General features: G+C 37.9%; 1 protein-coding gene across 1 annotated transcript in view; it reads right to left on the bottom strand.

Annotated features, from left to right (window-relative positions):
* The window catches only part of LOC131060806 (uncharacterized), a 67,615-nt gene that overhangs the window by 27,508 nt on the left and 22,518 nt on the right, over positions 1-17,589 (bottom strand). Inside the window, exon 2 of the mRNA XM_057994220.2 lies at positions 4,140-4,557. Coding sequence (XP_057850203.2) covers positions 4,140-4,557 — 418 coding nt within the window. The remainder of the gene's footprint in view (positions 1-4,139; positions 4,558-17,589) is intronic.

A 17,589-nucleotide genomic window follows, 5' to 3' on the forward strand; every position in this document is an offset into this window, starting at 1 on the left:
GAGCTCACCAAGAATATAGGAACACTCCCTGCAAAACTAGAAACCTCCAAGAAAACATAAAAAACTGGCCAGCACTAGTAGGTAGGAATGCGTAAAAATAGGGATATTACAATATAGGTTGTTTGACTTTTAGTGGTCTTCTCTTGTAGGCCCAAATGTTCCTAAATTTATATTGAGGTGCAAAGTGAAATTTCCACCAACTTTCATATTTGTCACTCCTTCACCTAGGTGCATCTTGACCCTCTATTTTCTATCTTTTTACATTCTAGCATAGTGTTTTAATGTTTCCAAATCCTAATTGCATTCATTAGCACTCAAACACAACATCTATCCCAAATTATTAGTGGTTATTATTGAAGTCTAGCTAGTTGAAGACGGCCTTAGGTACCTTAGTTTGCATTGCATCCTTACTACTTTGGCATAGCCTTAATTACATCTTGTTCACATATTGCACATCAAACCACACTTTGTAAATTAAGAAAAAGTGTGTTTTTTCTTATTTCACACTTTCTTGTGAGGACAACACATAGATGTCTAGTACCATTTTGTTTGTGATATGGTAGATGATGGGACGATGATGCTAAAAAAGTTGCAATTATGTGAAATGTTGCAAATGCACTGATGAAGCCAATCAGCACAAAGAAGTTCAAGTGGTGCAGTAAGTCTATTGCCCTCTCAAGAGCCTACAAGATAATTGATGGTGTCAACATTCCCTTTGCTCTTGCAAAGTGTTCATCAAGTAGGAAAATGCTAGGAAAGGTATTGTAACCTTGCATCCTAGTCTTAAGAACAAAAATATGCAATTTTGAAGGCTTTAGAAGTTGATTTTGGCCCTAAAAAATATCGAAACATTCCTTAACCCGAGAAAGCAAGTTAAAGTGACATGTATCTCTTTGATTTCTTTAATTGAAAAAAAAGGACTTCACTAGCTTCTCAAATCAAAAGTTACGGCCTCCAAAAGTTGAGCCTCCCACTTCAAAGATGTATGAACATCTAGGACACAAAAGAAAGCTATAAGAGGGAGTTCTAATTGTAGACCAACTTATGACGCATGTTGTGACACATCATAAGGCATCTTTGAATAAAAATTATGGAGCCAAAATGGAGTGCGCAAGTTGATGAGTCATTAATGACAAGCTTATAACAAGTGTAAGGAATGTGCTATTTTAGCTTATGGACTCATCTTGGGATTTGGAAGCCATAATTTAAATGATTTTAGTTCATGGCTTCCTAATTACCATTGACGGTTTCATGTATTATTCCTCCTATTTATCGGGTGCTTGAGCTAGAGGTTTCATAATGAATTTGTAGGTATTGTTATGCAATCAAAATCGCTTCGAATCTCTTGTTGGTGATATTCCTATAAAAGCTTAGACTTTGTAGATCTATTGTAACCATTTGATTATTGAATAATACATTGAGTTGCTTTGAAGTGTGCAATTTTTCTTCCGTAATGATTTTCCCACATGAATCATTGTATTATGATATATTATTTCGTGTTTATTTTCTTGTAACTATATGATTAATTTATTTTTTGCACATACCTCGTCTCAAAATATTATTGTAGGCAGTGTATTCTGCACCTCTACTTCCTTTCAAAAAGCATCTTGAAAAATGCAATAGAATTTCCAATGATGGCATGGATAAGAATTATTGGGTACATAATTATAAAGGCTTTCAATGCATACACGAGTCAGCAAGCAATTTTATCGTTGTCCTTTAACCCTCCGAGCTTTGAGCACTCACTTCACACCATTCACATTCCACCTACTCACTCCCTTCCAAAAATGAATTTGTAGGTGTACATAATTATAAAGGCTTTCAATGCATACACGAGTCAGCAAGCAATTTTATCGTTGTCCTTTAACCCTCCAAGCTTTGAGCACTCCCTTCACACCATTCACATTCCACCTACTCACTCCCTTCCAAAAATGAATTTGTAGGTGTTCTAACACCATCCTCCTACAAGATATCCCATTCAACTATGGTATTTGGCCAAGAAATTACATCAAAGAGTGTATTACAATGCATTGTAATAAAGAGAGGTATGGTTGAAGCCTTTGTCCAAAAAGTGCTAAGGGAACATGGATGGTGGACCATTCCCAGATATAAGAGCACCTCATCTTCCTTTGGAAGGATTTCCTTCTAAAACTAGCCTCCATCACCCTACCATTTTTCACATTCCAGCCCTACACTTAGGCCATTATTATGTTTAACTTTCTTCCTTTTCTTTCCAAACTGAAATCCCTTTGACTAGTTATTCACCCTACCATTGACTTCTTAGCAGTAAGCGATATAGAAATACTATCACTGAAGAGACTCTAGCACAAGCCCTAACCAACCAAGCACCCTTTGCAATGCCAAAAGAGGGAGATTTTTGGCAAGGATAGTGCATTAAAAGCTAGTCTACTTGTTATAAAGAGCAATATGGACAGTAAAAACCTACAAATGGGTGCTATTTATGCCTCCTCCCACCCCCCATAATTCACAGTTGTGAGGTTCTACAAACAAAAGACCAGAAGGAGAAATGAGGACTCAAATTGGCTGGTGACCTCTCAGATACGAAGTGCATAGAGGGAAAGGCCCCTATGACATCAAAACTGCATTATATAGGTGCCCATTGAAAATGAAGAAACATATGAAGCTAGGCAAGAATGCCACAATGGCCTCTCAAGCAAGTTCGTGTTGGCAGTTAAAGACAACATCCTGGAGCTTTTTCAAAGGTGGGCAAATTTCCTAGATCTCAGTGCATTGAGTTTAATGAATTTGTGCACATCAACTGGTTGAAAAGGAATAGCAATGGAGGCATGGGTCGAGTTGGCCATAACCTTGGTTGTAGTGATCAGAAGTAGCTGGTGGAGTTGTACCCACCAAATTTTAAGCTGTCTATTTTGTTCTTGGTCCCCCCTATAACTGGTAAGAAAAACCCAGTTATTTTGGTAGCATGCTTGTTCCAAGAGGATGGTCTGCAAAGTGTGGAGGGGATGTCAGCCCTTGTTCTAGGTTGAAAAAAAAAACATCAAGGCAGTAGTAGGGTTGCCTAATAGTGGTGGTGATGTCTGGTCTATTGTGGCATTGTCAAATGCATGAGGACTGCAACAGATAGAATTGTTGATTATACCATATAATGTTAGCTAGTTCTTTGGTATTGTAATGTAATCTTTATTTGTTCTAAAATGAGAGAGGGCCACAATAGAATCCCTTAATCTATGAAATTAAAAAAAAAAAGCAAATTTTGGCAGTAAAATCTTGAATTTTTGAGGAGGAAAGATTCAAAAGAAGCTAATCTTTATGGTCGTAAAAGGCAGACAAGTCATGCCAAACATCAGCTAATGCAACTTAAATACACCCCACAACTTTATATAAGCATAAATCCAGAAGACAACGACAGACATCGAGCATATTATGCAATGAAAAACCTTCCTAATTACATTGAGAAATGCCTTCATTCAGGAGTATATAAGTTATCATTGATACTTTATGGAGCCATGCTACAGCAAAGCTTCAACACAAGGCATCATCATATCTCCATTCTTTCTGTAATCATCAGGCTTCAGAAAACAGTTGGATGCACAATAAATCTGTTCTTCAAAACATTCAGAGATGGGAAGAAAAAAATAACCTACATACCTGCTCATTCAGAACAACTAACTGAAGTAAATAGAAGAAAAGAAATTCATGCACAAAATGAAAGAGAAAATCAAAGAAGACTACTGAAGGTTGTGCATGTGTGTTTGGGCTGCATTCAAGTAGTATTGGACAAGACTCTGATCAATGAATCACACATGGAAGTTTTACAAGTTTCTACGAGGCAGGAGATCCAAAGCAGAAAATACAGATTTCAAGTTCAATATGGCCCCGAATAACAACAATGAGGATATTAAATGAGCAGCATGGCTAATTGTATTATTGAATTCAAGATTTTTTTCCCATGTTTGTGTTTGTGCAGTGTTTTCCCTCTGTGTATGATTGCAAAATTCTCTTCCTTTATGTGCCATGTTTGTTTCTATTATTGAACTTTTGAATTTTGGGGATATTATATTGTATATGCAGTTTCCCTTTTTAAACTTTATATTGGGATGCACATCAAGGAAACCAACAACAAACTATGCCAAAGAATTAAAGGGAATCCCAGAGACATTTGTGTCACTCAGTTCAAGATTGTAGAAGTTCATTGATGGATCCGTGAAAAGAGGACCAGCATGCCAAGTTCCAACGTTCAGTTTTACAAACTGAGGACCCTCAACTCGAAAGACATGCACAACCTCAGGAGCAGGTGGAACATAGTAATGTCCAATTTTTGACTGAATAATGTTCTTCCCATGAGAATATGGAACATCTAATTCATGAGTTGGAGATACAATTTTCATCTCCAAGTGTGTCTGTGAGTCCTCTGCTTTGTCGATTCCTGGCTCATTCCCTTCCACAATTGAAGGTCTTGCAACACCAATATACCATGTATGGCCGCCAATACTGCCAAGGCACTGTGTAACATTGGCATGATGTGTAATGGTACTAAAGTTTAGAGACCTACCCTTCAACTCCATTATGTAAAACCTGCATAGAACAGTATAAAGCAAAAAATCAGCTGTTGACTATACAGAAGTAAATAAGAAATCGAAAAAACTTTTATACCCAAAATACAAATGTCCGTCAAACTATGCAATGAGGTACAATGATGAAAAGAAAACATAAGGGGTAACCATTTGTTAAACTACAACAGAACATGCAATCATAACAAGCCTTTGGTTTAATCATATATGAGATTTTAAGTTAAATGATAGCTACAAACTATTTTTGTGAAATCGTGCAGGTGGAGACCTTGAGCATCAACAGGTATGAAATACTAAAGAACAAGGGCTGACCAGACCTCTTAAAGGCCAGATCAGATTGGCAGTCGTGATCACCCACTGAAGCAATTCAAACACATGCAACACTCAAAAAATATTTGCATGTACAGAATATCCAGCACAGATGTGTGGGACAGTAATCCAATGCCAGCCATTGTTAAATCTTTTCACCCAATTATTGGCATCGATGAAACCTGCTGTCAGAAAACCTCGCTTACTCTTGCCAAAGAGTGACAAATCAGTAACAAACTTGACTTAGTTTTATTTAGCATCCATGCCGATGGCCTAAGCTGACATAAGAACAATACGAATAACAATACCCAAGTATTATAAGGGGAGCGCTTCTCTAAAGGAAAAAATTGGTAGAATACATACGAATAACAATACCCAAGTATTATAAGGGGAGTGCTTCTCTAAAGGAAAAAATTGATAGAATACAAATTTCAAAGTTTAACACTAGGAGAATTTAAGATTGAGAAGTTATCTCTGACAATTTTGTTTGCGGAGTCTGGTTAAAGCCTCCAAAACTTGCATAGATTGGCTGATCCAATACAAGTGGTTTTGGCCCAAGGCCACTCACAACTTGATTTCTCTATGGTCTGAATTAGGAGGTGATAAGCTAGAGTTTCACATATGTGAAGTTGGAATAGAGGGAGTTTTGTCTCTGATAAAATATTTTCAAAGAGATGATGTTGAACATCTTTGCTTGTCACACTGGGAGAATATTTTCCAAGGAACATGAGAATCCCTGAATAAAAACGATATTGTCTATGAATTTCACAATAGTGTGCACATCTAAAAAGGAAATGGTTTTCAGACTCAAGTCAAGTACATTTCCCTCAAGCAAGGTGCTGCTCTGATTCTGACCCATATCCCAGAAGATATTTGGAGGACGTCACTCTAAATTGGAAGAATCTAGATGTATTATCTGCACAGTAGCAATAATGATGATAAATCAGAGAAAAGCAATAATTGGTCTATGCCATAATCTTATCCTTCCAAAGGTTACCAGGTGATTGATGTTCAACTCAAAAAAGAGCTAAGCCAATCTAAGTGCTTCTAAGGACTTACATTTCTGTTAATGTGTCAAGAAATGGTATATTGCATTGACAATTTTAAAGAGACCATTTTCAGCTCCACCTTAGTCTCTTTCAGACTTTAGCATCCTCCACTTTCCTCAAAAGAAAGTGAGGCTTGGGGGCCATACTTGAAACATACATATCATAAGTTTAATGGGACAATTCAAATCACATTGTGGCACTCCATAGATCAAAGTAAAGGCACTCAACGTTGAGGTCAAAGTGATCATTGTAAACCTTCTGCTTAACGAAGGATATAGAGGAGCTTTAGGCGATCTTCTGACAAAGAAGGGGGAGGAGAGGGCACTCAGATAACAAAAGATTGTTTACACGTCATGAAGTACTTTAGCAAAGAAAACAATCCCACATGCCCACATTCTACAATGTAGGATTAACAACTCCACCAAAAACTTTTTCAGTATTATCAAGACATTCAAGCCAAGATTAGTCTCTTACAGAACAATCTTCTAATGCTCATTATGGATGTTAGGCATAAGGCCCGTACCAGGGAGATACATTCTGTAAGGCCATTGAGATAGATCTCATTACAATAACACTTTCACAATGCATTCTAACCAAGAAAGCAGTCCCACAAGTGATCATGTTCATTGACAACCCTTAAGAGAATGTTTTCAACTCCAATCTCAACACATTCAGGCAAAGATTAACCTCTTTCAGACATTGTAACCTCTGGTCTTCCTTATGGGTGTGAAGTTTGGGGCCTTGTTTGAAGTCTTTGGACCATACATATTATAAGCCATTGAGAGTTGAGACAGATCCTATTGCTGCATTTTCATGGTGTTTTCCAGCAAAGAAAATAGTCCAACAATCTATCATGTTTCATTGACAACTCAAGTGAATGTTTTCCGCTCAAATTTCACAACATTCAGACCAAGATCAGTCTCTTCTAGACATTAGTATCCTCCACTCTAGATCAGTCTCTTCTAGACATCAGTATCCTCTACTCTAGATCAGTCTCTTCTAGACATTAGTATCCTCCACTCTAGATCAGTCTCTTCTAGACATCAGTATCCTCTACTCTAGATCAGTCTCTTCTAGACTTTAGTATCCTCCAGTCTTCTTTATGGATGTGAAGTTTGGAGCCCGTACTTGGGAAATATTAGTTGTAAACCCATTCAGACAGGTCTCATCTGAAGAGAAACAATGCTAATAAACCAATGCATAAGAATCATTTTAGCAGAATTGTAATGCAATAGAAAGAAAATAATGGCACACTCACAATATAACATGAATTTTCTACCGTGGGAAGCTATTTCACTGTTCTAGAGGAAGCCAATATTACTTATTGCATTAACTCAACCATTAACAATATAAGAAGGCATTTCTTGCTTGTGCTTGACCCTAATCCATGTGAAATTATTTATAGGAACATCACTATAAGAATCACTAAGTGGTATTACAATACATGAGTACAAAACTATGGACCAAAAAGCACCTTAAAAAGGGGCCCACTACTTGTGAATAAATGTACAATCTACAATGGGTGTAAAAATCCAAAGTATACTATGACACATAACCAATATCATCACAACGGTTTCAAGGAATCTACAAGAAAAAAGAAAAATCCACATTTGATCATTTTGGCCAAGCTTGGTAGACACCACCTTGCCTCATAATCTTGCTTATAGAAACCATACCATGTGATTCAATGCATAGATGTCCCCCAAGCTGGTCAATAAAGGTATTATATCTAGCCCCAATGTCATCAATTCATCCAATTTAGACACAGAACCCAAATCCAAGTCATATCTAGTTCGCGAGTGGGTGCAATTTTGCAAGGGTATGCGAAGGAGCATGAATGGACTGGGTTTATCCCAAACAAACCCAAGTGAACCAAAAGTAACTTGGAAAATTGTAGATGAACCAACGCAAAACCTACAATTTTTTTGCTTTTTTAATTCATTTTGGGCATTTGGCATTGACTAGGATAGACCAAAATGAATCCCTAACCCTAAAAGTCACTTGTAAAGCATTTTAAAAACTAAAACAAACTAGTTTTACCTTATTGTGAATGAAAAACACAATTACCATACATTCTTGCTTGCCATTGTATGAATGGTACTCAAGATTGATTAATGAAGGTACCAAAGTGGTTGGAGTGCTATTCATACGTGCGTGCAAGAGCCTATTTCCTACCAAGAAGATTGCAAAGGAAAAAATTTTGTCTTGTTTTACAAATAAACTCTCTTGTTTTGTAACTCTGTTTTTAAATTCTTGTTTTGTTTTTTTATTCCTATATGAATGCATGATTGAAAGTTAAAATATTAGAGTACATTTCATCTGCTTCAAATTTGTTGTTTATCAAACTTGTTGCCATTGGGATTACAATAGCAGCTAGTTCTAGCTCTATGCATTGATCCCACTTCAAAACAAACCCAAATTCTCTTCTTTGGAAGTATGTTGATATGACACAAATGGTTCCAAGTGGTGGAAGGTATATACAATGGTTGCGGTGTCAAGTATTCAAGCTCATACAATTGGTTGAAAGCCCATTTGTGTGGCATTCCTCAACAAGACATAAAATCTTGTCCTTGAAAGAATGGTGTACCTATGCCAATAGAGCAAATGATAGCAAGAGCAAGCAGTAGTAAGCCACCAAGCAAAATATCATTTGAAAAAGAAAGGATCTTGAGGATTGAAACCCTCTACCACCATCTAATCCTAAAGTTTTGGTAGAGAGCCACTCATTTTTGTCCATGCCTCAAGACAACCTGTTGTGACCATTTCACACATAGCCCCATCAAGATGGGGACCCCCCTTTTTTTTCAAGTCCTAGCCTCTTAGTCTAGTCTCTCCCCTTTTCACAAGTAAAATGAGTAAGTTTATAGGGTCTAGATGTCATGTGAGTCAATCAGGAACTCAGCTAAAGAGTCTAAAGAAGTTGCTAGTTAGCAACACTCCAAGAGTTCAAGGTAAAGCTTCAATTGCTTCTCTTAAGTAGCAAAATCCACTTTAAATATCCTTGGCTGAAGTTGTTTCCAAGAGACCTCATCTCGCAAGTTTGAAGGGAGAAAATGAATCAAGGTGATGTACAAGAAGGCAATATTCGATTCCAATTCACCTCATTCTCCAAGCCCTTAAAACCTTAACTTCATGTTTAGGCATAGAAGAGCGAACTTCATGACTTAAGGATTTGGAGCGAACTTCATGACTTAAGCAAATGGAGCGAACTTCATGACTTGAGGATTTGGAGCGAACTTCATGACTTGAGGATTTGGAGCGAACTTCATGAGTTGATGATTTGGAGCGAATTTCACCTTTAAGCCTTCATGAGCGAAATTGGAAGTAGAGGAATGAAAGAAATTTGAGAGCAATTCATGTTCAAACACTTAAGAGCGAACTTCATGACTTGATGATTTGGAGCGAACTTCATGCTTGAGAGATTTGGAGCGAACTCCATGCTTGAGATATTTGGAGCGAACTTTCATGCTTGAGATATTTGGAGCGAACTTCATGTTTGAGTGATTTGGAGCGAACTTCATGCTTGAGAGATTTGGAGCGAACTTCATGCTTGAGAGATTTGGAGCGAACTTCAAGAATGAGCACACATGAGCGAACTTCACCTTCAAGCCTTCATGAGCGAAATTGGAAGTAGAGGAGCGAAAGATGTTTGATAGCACTTACCTTGGATGGATTCAATTTGAAATGAACTTCACGAGCTCAACAACACAAGCGAACTTCATGAGTTGGAAAATTGGACCAAACTTCATGAGATTGGGGAAATGGAGCAAATTTCATACAAGTGGGCTTCATGAGTTGAGAAAGATAAGCGAACTTAATAAGCAAGGTGAGACAAACGAACTTCATGTGCACGCCACTTAGAGTGATTTTCATCCTCATATTTAAGCTTACATGAACGACTTTCAACATCACAAATTGACCTACAAGGCCGAACTTCATGAGTTGAAGAACATGAGCGAACTTCATGAGTTAAGGGAGAAGAGCGAATTTCATGTCTTAAAGTAGAAGAGCGAGCTTCATTGATTTTACAATACATTAAAATTAACCAAACATTACTTTAGTGCCCAAAATTAAAATTTGAAATTGAATAAAAGAGGTAAGTCGGCTTATGTGATGTGGTAATTTGTTATTTTATTTTATTAAGACAAGTCGGCCTTCGAAGAAAAAGATGTAACCCTTCACCTACATCGCATATAAGAAGGCATTCAAACAATCATTTCAACATCACATCAAACAATTCTTCTCCCTCTTCAGCGAATTTCATCATCAGCAATCAGCGAAGTTCATTAGCAAGGTGAATTTACTCCAAAGAAGCAGCAATTTCATCCTCACAAGGGCGAATTTTAGCAGATTGGAGGGCAAGTTTCATCCTTCAATAGCAAGGAATTAAAGAGACAGCGAACCCTTGAGCATCAACATTCATATCATTGATTAGATTTTGAAGTTAAATTTCAGAAATCAGAAGTGTGTGCATCATTTGGACTGATATAAAGTCAGGAACAGGTCTGATTTAGGTCTGATAGTGATTTTGTTAAGGCAAATTAGACCTCCCTAATTCATCTAAAGAAGCACCTCCCTAATTCATCTAAAGAAGCAAATCAGTCTTATTTAGCAATTGATCTCACATTTAGTTAGATGCAAGATTCATTTCATACTTGAGTAAATAGCCTTTAGTACATCAAATTTTTCACCACTACTCTAACTTGCATATCTCTCATAGGTGAAAGATGGCGGCTCCTAAACCAAACAAAACCATTTCCTGTCAAGCACTCATCAAGGAAGACACGAAGGGAAGTGTGTTCGAAAGCAAGATCACGTCGCATTGGAGCAAAGTAGAGAATACCAACCTCGGGAAGTTCGACACCAAGAAGTTCCGGCACCCATCATACACTAGTGAACCTACTACTACAGCCAAGAAGATGATTGAAAGTGGGATCATAATTGCAGCTGGTTTACCTCCCGCGGTACAATGCTACGAGCTGATTGTAGAATGTGCTCAACACTATGACTCTACCTCAAGGAGAATTGTGGCGAAGGATGGAACAGTGCTCGCATGTCTCTCGAAGACAGCAATCAACGAAACTTTTCATCTACCCGAGCCCAAGGACATGGCCTACAGAAGCATAGAAGGAGCTAAGTCTGCCTACGATGATGATCCAGATGCTTGTGCGAAGATCATTGATAAGTTTTGGTTGAAGAAGAGTAGAGGTGGTAGAAGCAGATGGCCCGATAGACTACATAGGATAGACTTCAATGATGAATTCAGAGACTTCATCACCTTACTCCATCGATTGGTTGGTGCACCTGAGGCTTCATACTTTGAGGATTGGATGTTCTACTTTATTGAGACTGTTACTCATGGCAAGAATGCAGTAAATTGGGCAAGGCTCATTAGCAACAGCATTGATCTACAATTAAGGAGGCTAATGCGGACCAGAACGTTCTATATGAGCTCCTACGTCATATACTCCATTGCAAGAAATTATGAGTATCCAGGACTTATGTACACTGGTGTAGTTGGAAGGAGACCTGGAGAGATTAAAGTATGTGATTGTTATCCACAACTTAAACATCCACCAAAACAACACTATAGGAGGGTGTATGATGCATTCACCATGCATATCACGAGGACATTTCGAGGTGGATTACAGCAAAGACTCTCCAAAAGCACAAGCATTGGTAGAACAACATAGTGCGTGGTTCATCCAGTTCCCGAAGTTCACATATATCAGAGTTCAAGGATTAACTGTTCCTCCCTACATGTTGCCGCGTTACCCAACAAATAGAGTGGTGCTACTCGAGGTGGTGAGACAGTTATTGGCATATGTCAAGGCATATAGGCATAAGCATGGAGCTGGTGTTTCTTTTCCTATCACGCTTGGAGATTCTATTGAGGTATGCCCCTCCACTCATGCAGCAGAAGATGCCGAGAAAGAATTGGCATTCCATTCACTCAAGTCATTTACAACTAGAGATTGCTTCAATCCATATGGTAATGTAAAAGAAGTTTTGGGAAAGAAGTATGGACATCGGTGGCATCTTGAGGACTATTGGATGAACGTTCAAAATGATGTAGAAGTGAAGAAGAAGATGTATTCTAGGCTATCTCTTGATTTCATCCAGAAATGCAAGTTGTTTCATGTTGCTGATCAAGTTCAAGATAGTGGCAAATATCTCCAAGCAGCCTACGCCAAAGAAGACAAAGAAACCAAATTCAAATGGGCAGATATGGAGGTTGATGACTTAGTACACCTGCATATGGATAGACATACAGCACCAGAAGTTGAACGCGCAGAATATAGCACTGACATTCCACTCAGAAGAAAGAGCAAATGATGAAAATGAAGCAAGCGCGAGTGGAAGCGCACCTCAACCATCTCATTCAAGAGGATCAAAAAGAATAGAAGATTAGAAAAGGAGATAAGTGCGTGGAGGAACTATATCCAGCAATTTCAGCAACCATTGAGACATCAGAGTCCAGCAGCCACACCACCACCTTTGCTTCCTCCGGAATCAATTGATCATATGGAGAAGATGAGGAATTCGGCACAATTGATGGATACATGGATAGAGGATTCATATACAAGAGTTAGCAAGTTCATGAAAGGCATAATGAAGACACTCGTTACAGTCTTAAAAGTCCTTGCAAGAACTCATGTCCTCATAAAAGCCTTCGAAGCATTTCCTCATGCTAGAGATGTCATCATTCCAGTGTTTCAAGTAATAAGGAAAACATCCCGAGAAGTCTTATCAAGAGAGAAGATAACAAGAGAGGGATCTAAAACCTAGCTTTCTACGATGGAGCGGTCTACTTCGAACAAAGAGAGTCATTTTTGAGGAAATTGGAAATGGATGCAGCCAAGTTCAAGATGATATGCATCAAATTCATGATAAGATAGTGGAAGTAGCACAGATTGTTTTAGAGAGAAAGATTGATCTAGGAACGATCATAGAAGCTAGAGAATTGGAGGAAAGGATAAAAGTCATTTTCCATGGGATGGATGGAATGATCACCAGACAACAATTGAATGATATGCTAGAGTTCGTGGTTTTAGCAAGCAAAACTCAAGAACTCGAGCCTGAATGGGATAATGCCATCGTCAAAGCTTTCGAAGAAGTCATGCCCATGGAGGAGTAGCTGAAATCCCTACCCGAGATCCCGATGACCGAGATGGAAGGCATAGTGACCAAATTCATTGAATATGCCAAAAAGGAACATGAGAAAGGGAACCAGATTCTAGAAGACAATTTGTTATCATCCCACTTGGTGTTTCGTTTCCTATTGGAAGATGCTTCCTCGGTTTTTGTGTCAACACATACTATTTTCTCATTGGTTGATTCCATGATGATGTTTATCTAGATAGGGTTTCATTTGTATCAAACCCTAATTAGGGTTTAAGTGGCAAAATCTTGGCCCTTGATCTTCATTCGATCTCAGACCTTCATTGTATTTGGGAGTCCTATATAAACTCCACTCATTTCATTTGTAAAGGTTAATAGAAGAGAGAATAATAATAGTGCTAGAATAGTGAATAGAGAGATAGAAATTTTGATTAGAAGTCAAGAGTGATAAGAGAAAAACTTGAAGAATTGTTGTTGTTTGGCCATTGGATTAATAAACATTGAAGTTATGGTGTTTCTATTCAATCTTTGAAGCCTATTGCATGGTTCTTTATCTTCTCAAGTCAATCTTTGATATTAGTTTAAGTATTTAGATTGAATGATTGAATGTTGCACTTGATGTATTGTGAAACTCATTATCCATACCACTAGCCTCTTACTGATTGTAAGTGCACCTTGTGTGGTCAACTGAAAGGTTTGAAATTGCTTAAGTTCGATTATTGCTCAATCATTGATATGCATTCAAGTAATGGTGTCTATGCTTAGTGATGATTTGAAAACCTCCAAATATCCTTAAAAGATTACACTAGTTCTAGTGGAGTTATTCTTGTATGTCGATGCTAAGACTAGTAGAGTTTCACTTGTGTCATTCTTCATCCATTCATTCTTAGGATAGCTTAGAGCTTCTCTAAACCCTTATCTTTTGCCATTCTTTGACAAACATTCAGTAGTATTAGGAAAGAACCTCATTGCATATCATCTGCAAAATACTTCATGAAATCTTTCGTAACCAAAAATGCCCCTTGATGAAACAGCAATCACAACAACCAACAGAACTTATCCACACGTAGTGACCCTACATGCATGAAACTTGGAGTCTTCTCAGTGATCCTTAAGTTAATCTTCAGCATTTGAGAGATTTTATTCAAGAGAGGATAAGATACTTTTAGATATTTTATTCTATGTTTGCATGTGCGTAAAAAACACATCAACACAACCTATTACACATAAGAGACCAAAGAGACAATTGGAAATGGCATTTCAAAACTAATCCCAACAAATTGTCAATCAACACAAAGAAAAAAGTACTTATGCAAGTAGATTGGTTGTCAAAGTCATTGGCTCACTTTGTTGGCAAGAAATGGTGAAAAAAATTAATAAAGCTTCAAAAGAATATAAAACTCCAAGTTATGAGGTGTGTAGCACCTTATTGGAAAAGGAGGTCAAGATTGTAAAAGATTCATGCCCATATGGGATTTGTGGTCTGAGATAGGGATGTCCATGATTTATGATGAATGTATTAGAAATTAAAAAATAGATATTAAACCAAAATCTACTGCAATTAATAGAATATACAAAACTATTAAATACAAATGATAATAAATTAAAATAGCATAACATAGTTAGCTTCATAAGAGAAGATGAGAAAGCTCACAATAGCTTCATTCAATATGTTACTTAAAGAAAAAGTTACAATATATAGCCTTAAAATTCCCAATCCGATGATGATGAGAAAGAGATGGAAAATCAAAAAGCACAAAATTGCTTATCCAGATTTCTAGATCTAGAGGATAAATGAAAAAGCAAAATCCCATGAAAGGAGGAGAATGTGCATCTCATTATCCTATCCTACCCTACCTAAGTAAAAAATAAATTACCTAAGTAAACTTTATGAACAAGTGCAATAGCACACTTAGGCTAAATCATATCCAAGGTGAATAAAATATTACATTAACACCCCCACCTAAGTGCAACTCAACAGAAGTTGTCATCAAAGAGAAAAATACATCAATTGTTGTAGAGGGACCTCCCACAACATTCATCATGCAACATTTTGCATTACTCTTGTCTCTCTTTTTTGTGGAGGCACACCAACAACCTATTTTGCAAGGATATCAAGACACTCACTCCAAGGAAGCCTATCTTGTCCTCCTTCACATATGGATTTTCTCGTCTACTTTTGGGGGTACACCCTCTTTGTAGTTTGGAGTTATTTCAGATTATACATGGATACCATTGTGACGTTTTCACACATCACCCCATCGCAAATGGGGACCCCACTTTTTGCTTTCTAGCGTAGCTATTTTAGCTAATCGTCTAGCTTGGCAGTAGTTTCTTTAGTTATTAACCTTTTGCTAGTGAGAGATGTAGTGCCTTTGATTGTCAGGAAATGATCGAGTCAGAAAATCGGTAGCTGCTTGTACCAAAAAAGAAGTCAGTGTAATTCCCCCTAGGCAATAAAATATATTCACATGAGGAGGAACATATTTACTAGTAATATGATCCACAATCGCCTAAATCTCTAGACGCTCTTCGAACTAACACAATTCCGAATAACAAAACTTCAATCATATTTTTAATTATTAAAAAAGAATAGGTAAGGATTAATAGCTAGTCTACATAGTACCTCAAATTGACTCGGAATCTCAATTCCTATTGAGGGTTTTATTTTATTTCAAATAAGTTCAGTGCGATAGATAGAGGTCAAGTCATCATTGGGTGATGCTTCACAATGCAACCTTCAGGGTATGAGTCTCAAGTGTGATAAGCAGTCAAGCAAGCAAGAGGATATCTTCAGGATAGGATGAGGAAGTGAGGATTGATCAAACCTCGGTGATGATGAAAGGAAGAAAGCACCAAGTCAGCCCTATGAGCCAGTCACTCTACACTTGGTGAAAAAAGGGCTTGATGAGAAGCAATGGAGATGGCAATGAGTGAGTTACCCCTTGAATTCTTCAAGTTTGCAAGCAAAGGCAATAAAATGATCAAATTAGGAGAGCAGTGAAGGGATCAACTCAGGGAAGGAATACTTCCACTTCCCCTCCAAATCCATGGCCTAGGTGCATTCCTTCCACTTCCACCTCAAATCCCCGGCCTTCCATCCTTCCACTTCCACTTCCACTTCACCTTGAAATCCATAGACTTCCCTCACATGTTGAAAACCCCGGCTTAGATGCACCACCCCCTTCATTTGCTAAGACCCACACCTTGCGAAAGTCAAGTACTTGAAGAGTTTTGAAAGACAATGATGGATAATGCTGATGAAGTTGACATAGTGAAGGAAGATAAGGATGCCTTGAAAGTTAATTGAACAAAAGCTATTAATGTTAAAGGAAAATGGAAGAGGATTACACCACTTCCACCTGCACCCCAAAAGTGCGGCCATCCTCCTCACACTTCCACTTACCCTCCAAAAGCCCATCTTACCTTGCATCTTCCACTTCACGGTCAAAATCTCAGCCTTCCTAGCATAACTTCCACTTCATGCTCAAAAGCTCGGCCTAAGAGGCAGTCTTCCTTTGCACCTCCCAAAGCCCGACCATCTTGACATTATTCCCTACAGCAAGTTTGTCTACTACTTGGTGGAAACACCAATCGAACCTCTAAGAGGTGAAGTGTCAAACTAAAAGCATGAGCAATTAGACTTCAAAATATCAATGAATCAAACCTTGAATTGTGAAAATTAGAACTCAAACAAAGGAAATTCATTTCTAGATTTAAAGAATGACATTGTTCTCTTCTGTATCTTGATCAAAGTGTGTTTTCTTTTCAGGTTTTGAAGCAAGGGTGGAAGGCTTCATTAGTGGGTAGAGGGATACAAGGAAGCGACTCAAAGAAGAATATTTCACAAGTTTACACAACGTGGATAGATAATTCATCAACATTGCAAGGGAAGGATAAAGGTTCATCATCATAATGTGAAGATCAATATCATGAAAGAGCAAGCATAAGAGATGAAAGTGCTAAAAGAAGGAATTTTACAACTATCTTGGATTTCCTTCGGAAATCCAAGAATCTTTGTCAGTACAACAGAGGAGTAATCCAAGATGAAGGCTTCAAGTGAAGGAATTCAAGTCTAATGCAAGGTGAAAAGCATCATCAAGGAGGATGAAATTGTGCAAGTGTGATCAAGGAATGATAGTTCCCAAAGAGTTAATCAAAGTTAGAAGGCTTGATCCCCAAGGATGATGCAATTTGGGAATATCACCCACCATCATTCATCACGGGTTTGAAAATGTTGAGTATCAAGAGACATTGCCCAAATCACAAACTCCACTTTGTGATGAGTTACAAGGAGTAAGTTGAGGTGGCGCCTAGTCATCTTCAACCCAATCACATCATTCCAAGTCAAGGCGTTCAAATTCAATGCAATTGACTCATCCAACGAGAAGGATAACTACCACATGTGGAGGAAAGTTCAATGTACCTAACCTCATCATTCATTGGTCAAACATTCAAGGAAAGACATGATTCCTATTTATTGTAATCTTATCATTGGTCAAGCATTAAAACTTATGCAATGGGTGTAACAAACCCTAATTAGGGTTTCTATCGTT

The sequence above is a fragment of the Cryptomeria japonica genome, chromosome 10 (assembly GCF_030272615.1).
Source record: "Cryptomeria japonica chromosome 10, Sugi_1.0, whole genome shotgun sequence".
NCBI lineage: Eukaryota > Viridiplantae > Streptophyta > Pinopsida > Cupressales > Cupressaceae > Cryptomeria > Cryptomeria japonica.